Source organism: Platalea leucorodia, assembly GCF_965183815.1.
Source record: "Platalea leucorodia genome assembly, chromosome: 6".
In the NCBI taxonomy this organism is placed as follows: domain Eukaryota; kingdom Metazoa; phylum Chordata; class Aves; order Pelecaniformes; family Threskiornithidae; genus Platalea; species Platalea leucorodia.
In genome coordinates this window covers 84,777,037-84,783,036 of record NC_138828.1, presented here as the reverse complement: position 1 = coordinate 84,783,036, position 6,000 = coordinate 84,777,037, and the positions used below count along the sequence as shown (strand labels likewise).

The following is a 6,000-nucleotide window of genomic DNA, read 5'->3' as shown; positions in this document are numbered from 1 at the left end:
GTTTCTTTTTCTGTCTGAGACTTCTTGGTGTGTTCAGTGTGACAAAAAGTCATACGCATTTTATAACTGACCAGATCAGTTCATAAATCCATGCATCTCAATATAAAAAAAATCGATATGACCTTAACAAGTGTTGAGTCATTTCTGTATGAAGAAGAGAGCGTGCTCAGTTAAGGTTAAGATGTTCCCCGGTGGCATGCCCATGTAGTATGTCATTAAAATGTGAAAAATGTGCATTACAACTACTTCGACTGTGTATTTTCCTTAGCATATTCTGTTTCGGCATTTGCATCTTGCACCCAGTGGGGAAGAGCTGATCTGAAGCCTCTTCACACCAAGTACCTGCCTAACCCTTTGAATATCTGTGACTTCAAGAATCCTGCCCTGACCTGTCTTTCTAACCAGAAGTGATTCAACGCCTCTCTTCTTATGCCTGTTGGGCTTCCTTATTTTCTGTTATTATTTTTCCCTTCTTTAAGCATTGTGGGAGACTTGGCAACTGAAACAGCTTGGCAATCGGTACAGGGGCAGAGATACTATTCAGCCGGGCTCTGGACTACTTAGTCTACTTGAAAATATCAGTGGTTGGGCCATGAAACAAAATTGCGTTTGAAACAAATAAAATAGCTGTTGGCAGGCATACTTGGGCCCTGGCTCTTCACTGTTGTGTGTACCTGCCAGCATGGATTGAAGAACAGCATTTGCACTTAAGTCTGGCCTTTTTTTTATTTTATTTTTTTTAAACCAATTAGGTGTTTTATATCTAAATGCTGAAAGTGCATCGTGTCTGCTTTTGGACCTTTCTAACCAGTAGTGGGAAACAAGCTTATCCATGGTGTGTCCTTTGCCTTTTTCCAAAAGGATATTTTGGAAATAATCCAAGTGTTCATTTGGACATTCAAGCACCACTATGTCATTTATCTAAGAACATTTATTTAAAATCTAGTCTAAGCATTTATTTAAAAGCAAGTTATTTAGGTCAAGTTCTGTAGTTTCTTTGATACTTATCCAAAATGGCCTAAGAGATTTCTCTCAGTAGACAATTCTCATGGAAGTCTTAGCTCAAGTCTCATTCTAAAAACAGTTTCCTAAATATTTTTCAATATTTGAATTCTTCCCTCCCTCCTTCCTTCCCTCCTTTACAAGCGCTCTAGTACAAGAAAAAGTAGTCTTTACTGATGCAGCTGTTTTCTGGAGCCCCAAACTTAATGAATCTTCTGTTTCTTTGTAGGTAAATTGCTGTCAGCAGTTGAAATTACGCAAACAAGTTTTAACTCTGGTGCTTCCGCTCTCAGTATGTCTATACCAATGAATTCAGAAGTTGGCTCTGATATTCTGTCACCCCGTGAACTCTCTCCCCGCTTCTCAAGATCTTTTGGAGACAAACCAGTGAGTCAGTGCAGTATGTCCTGCCACCAACTGGACATAACCGCTCTGCTTTCTGCACAACGGGAGGCAGAGTGTTCAGCTGTCTCCAAACGAGCTGAAGCAAACCAGCAGCTGCAGACTGCTTCACCTGACTGCCATCCTGACAGAGAGGGTCCCATGCTTGTTGCAAAAAGCGTTCAGGATCTGCTAGCTAAAAACGAGTCAAAAGACGTGAATAGCAGCCTGCAGAGATGGACTGCCAGTTCTTTGGCTGGAGTTAAAAATGAAATGGAAGTTGACAGAGGATCGCAAGCTTCAGGTGTAGGTAGTAAGGGAAATAAGGGTCAAGAAAGTGATTCTTTGGTTGGATCTGGTGCATTGCAAGAAATACATAAGCTTTTGGCAGAGGCAGAGGATATAGCTGGCAGGTGGAGTGATCCTGTCTTTTCCACTGCCTTTTCTAGAGAAACTTGTGAGTCTTCCCCAGTGCTGATTAGAAAGGAGGGTGGCCCCAAAGATTCCAGGTTAGTGAAAGACAGCGTCCCTCAGTTTCAGAAGATAATGTCATGGGATGAGACTACGACCCGAAGAGGTATGCAAAAAGAGGGGTCGGTAATAAAGCCTCTGAATTATGACACATGCAATTTAAGATGGGAAAATTCTTTTGATGTCAGTTTGCACAATAGTGAAGAGATGATGAAGGAAATGACCAAATTGTTTAGGACGGGAAAATCTGTAGGAAGGTCTGAGCCAGAAGGCTGTAGTAGTGTAACTACAGACAAAAATCAACCTGGTTTTGTGGGTCTTGCACAAAGCAATGGAAGTAGCGAAGTCAGCACTGGAAGAACCTCAGAGTTGGGGAATCCTTCTTCCTCCGAGCCTCTAGGCAGTGCCACCGATGTCCCAGCAGGCTTCCAGAGCACGTTGTCTAAAGCTGCTGTAGCCAGAAGCAAAGCAGGAGGCATGCAAGAGAGCGATGACAGTAGCAGTGGAGATTCGCTAGCCGTCCGTGTCAAAAACCTTCTGGGGAATCCTTCCTCAGAGCCTCTAGGCAGTGTCACCGATGTCCCAGCAGGCTTCCAGAGCATGCTGTCTAAAGCTAGTGCGGCTGGCAGCAAAGCAGGAGGCACGCGAGAGAGCGATGACAGTAGCAGTGGAGATTCGCTAGCCGCCCGTGTCAAAACCCTTTTGAGGAAGACTTCTTCCTCCGAGCCTCTAGGCAGTGTCACCGATGTCGCAGGGGGCTTCCAGAGCACGTCGTCTAGAGGTAGTGCAGCCAGAAGCAAGGCAGGAGGCATGCGAGAGCCCGATGACAGCAGCAGTGGAGATTCGCTAGCTGCCCATGTCAAAACCCTTCTGAGAAACGGGTCGCCTGTGATTCACACACCACAAATTCTGAAGAGTGAAGATGAAGAGGAGAAGAAAGCACGAGGTAATAAAATGGCTTGGTTGTGTTTTATCAAGTGTTATGTTAGAATGGCAAATCTTTATTTAGGTAAATGTTTAAGGGATTGCTTTGAAATGAAAGGGTATGGATGTAAGAGGACCTCTGAGGTCATCTGAGTCTGTTCCCCTGATTTTAAAGGTGATTATATTATATTATATTATATTTGATAAGCTTTAATGAGATAGGGCTTAAATGATCAACGTTTTTTAGTCGTCGTATGTGGTATGATAGAATGGGATAGAATTGGCCCTTCCAGTTTGAATACCTTCTTTTGCCTACCATTGACAAGAGGAAGTGTTTTGTCCGCGTAGCCATTAGGCACGTGCTAGGGTAAGAATTTGGGAAGGGATTGTGTGAAAGAGTGTCGACTTGAGCCTGAGACTGTAAAGATGACAGAACCAGGCAATGCCTCTTGGATCCATCTGTCCAAAGAAATGTTCCAAAGACACATTTTAAATTGTATTCCTGGTCAGTCTGTCAGTATTTGATAGTGGTTTTTGTTCCCTCAGTCATGGTAGCTAGAAATATATAGCAAAGTTTTGATTTTAAGTTGTGAAACGTTATCGTACATGATGTGAGGAAATGGAAAGGGAACCGCTTTCTGTTTTATATTCTTTGTGTAGCATGGGTGAAGCTAAAACTGGCCAGCCGATCTCAGGAATCTGTCTCAGACCTGAATGAAGAGAACCAACGAAGAATAGAGGAAATAAAGGCAGAGCTGCTTCTGAGTGCCAAGAAATCTGCACTAGCCAAGGTACAAACCAGACAAACCAGCTGCTCCGGAGAAAATTTTTGAAGTGGGGGATAAATGCCACTGTCTTGCTTGTGATCTTAAAATGATGAATTGTATTCGTGCAATATTTTGAAGAATGGTGGCTAGACAGGGAGAGGGGGATGCAACCTAACGAGAGCTCTGTTCAGTGGAGATGCTTCTTTCGGCTTAGTCGTTTCCTACGTATGTTTTAGGACCGGCCATGGCACATGCTGTTGGGCGGGGTTTTTTTGTTTTTTTGTTTTTCCTCAGATGGTAGTTGGTGATCTTAGGCGAGGGGGGGTGATTTGGGAGGTGGCACACAACTGAAGATGTTCTGAAGGAAGGGGTGAAGGACAGAGACGTGGTCAGTGATGATGCGATGGGAGAATTGGCGTTATTGCGGTGACGAAAGTGCACGCAGCTCACGATTCTTAATTGGCCTAATGAGTTCTGCTTTTCACAAAATATTTATGCCTGTGCTGACTGTGCGTTGTAAACTCCTCCTTCTGTGGAAGGAGTTTACTGTACAGTGCAATATCATCTAGGTGATAGCAGTATTTGTTGTGTTACTTCCCATGTGTTCTGAAATGTTTGCAAAGGAGTGTGATATTTATTTTTGAAAGGATGCTTCAGCGAAGAGGGGAGTAAATTGTTCCTCCTTTGTGTTGATTCTATCAAAGGTAATGGGCTTCAAGAGTGAGGAAGTCTTATTAGAAAAGAAACTCCTTAACGGTAAGGATGATGAGAGGAAGATTATGGAGTGTTAATCATAGTATATTTTTAAGAAGAGCTTGGGCGTGTATCGGTAAAGAATAACCTAAGTGCAGTTGATGCTGATTTGGGGCCGGGATATAGACTAGAGGAGCTTTCAGTCTCTTGCAGCTCTATTTTTCTGTGAAAACTTGACATTGAATTGTTGTCATGTTTTGCATATCTCCTTTGGAACATTTCTAGTTCATATATTAACATATAGTATATCCGAATTGGAATTTGTCTAAGCGGGAATATATTACCTTCAGTTTGACTTCAAATAGCCATTTTCAGCACTCCTCTGATGTCCAGTCTAATTATGTCATGATTTCTAGGGGCTGTCTGTGTGCCCCAAGGTAGGGCACTAGTCATAGAGAGTATTTTGAACAAGATAACAGACTGGAAAAATGGGGAGATGTTTGTATAACAGGAGTAGTGGCCGGATGATGTATTCGTGTGTGCAGGATAGAGAAAACCCAGAGCTACAGGTTGGGGCAGATTCTGAGGAGAATGCAGAAAATTTGCATTTGAAAATATAGTCATAATCTGCCCTAAATTTGGTGTTTCAGGTAAATGCCCTTAGCTTTAGCAATATATCTTCCCTATTGTTTTTTTTTCTCTTTTCTCTTTGTAGACTGCCTGCCTCCCAGGAACAGCTCTAGGGTTTTGTTTGTTTGTTTGTTTTAATTAAAAGCCTTGAATCAGCAAGAATGAAAACCAGTGTTTTAAGGGTGGTCTGTGTTTGTGTTTGTAGTTTCTTGGGCATGAACAGTGTTGGTAATACAGACATCAGCTTCCAAAAAAATCAGACTGAGCCCCTCGGTTATTCACATCTTGATGTAATATTTGACTCGAGAGCCTGAAAAAATATATTTTAACAATTTTATTTATTTTTAGAAATTCAGCCAATTCTTAAAAAAGAAAAAAAACCCACAAATACCTTTTTTTTCTTCAATCTACTCATCAAAAACTAGAGGCCCTGAAGCTATTTTTTTTCTAACTTTTAGATTTTGTTAGATCACAGCTTTGTCCCTAACATTAACTTGTTACAGACTGGAACCAATATTGTACCTTTATGTGGTTCAGTGCCAGCTATGAATTGTTTTATCCCAATTTAGAGTAAGAAAAAATTAATCATAATTTTGAAAACTAAGATTCCAAGAAATTGCTTTAGGTCAACCACAACCTTTTCTGCTTTGAACTTGAAAATATTTTTGCTTTACAATGGCTTTAATTTGAGATAAAAGATGGGTTTGAATTTGCAGAATGAAGGAGGCTGGGCTTTTTTGTTATACTTAAAATAAATGTGTTTTTCCCTCCAAGCAAAACAATATGTCACCTGAAAAATACAGATTGTTGAAAACTATTTAACTGAAAAAAATGCAGCCAGTTTTATTGCTGACAAAATAACCTACTATAAATTTAATGGAAACTGTTCTGTAAAATACCTGTTGAATTTATAGAGCAAAGCTGACAATTCGCTGACTTAAAAAGAACAGAGCAAAGATTATGAAAAGATATTTTCCTTCTACTAAACTTTAAAGAGCGAGAAAGACAAACTGTTCCTAGCACTCATGCAAACAATTCTTTCGTCAGACCGTCATCTTTATTTAGTGCTTCTGATGCAGGCTTAGGATGAGTGTTCTTTTTGGAAACTTAAGACTCTGCCTCTCGTTTTTAT

General features: G+C 41.0%; 1 protein-coding gene across 1 annotated transcript in view; it reads left to right on the top strand.

Moving 5' to 3' along the window:
* Positions 1 to 1,296: 1,296 nt before the first annotated feature.
* Positions 1,297 to 6,000, top strand: part of ALMS1 (ALMS1 centrosome and basal body associated protein) — a gene marked incomplete at its 5' end in the record, with an annotated part of 41,927 nt that continues 37,223 nt past the window's right edge. The window contains 2 exons of the mRNA XM_082315919.1: positions 1,297 to 2,800; positions 3,439 to 3,569. Coding sequence (XP_082172045.1) covers positions 1,297 to 2,800; positions 3,439 to 3,569 — 1,635 coding nt within the window. The remainder of the gene's footprint in view (positions 2,801 to 3,438; positions 3,570 to 6,000) is intronic.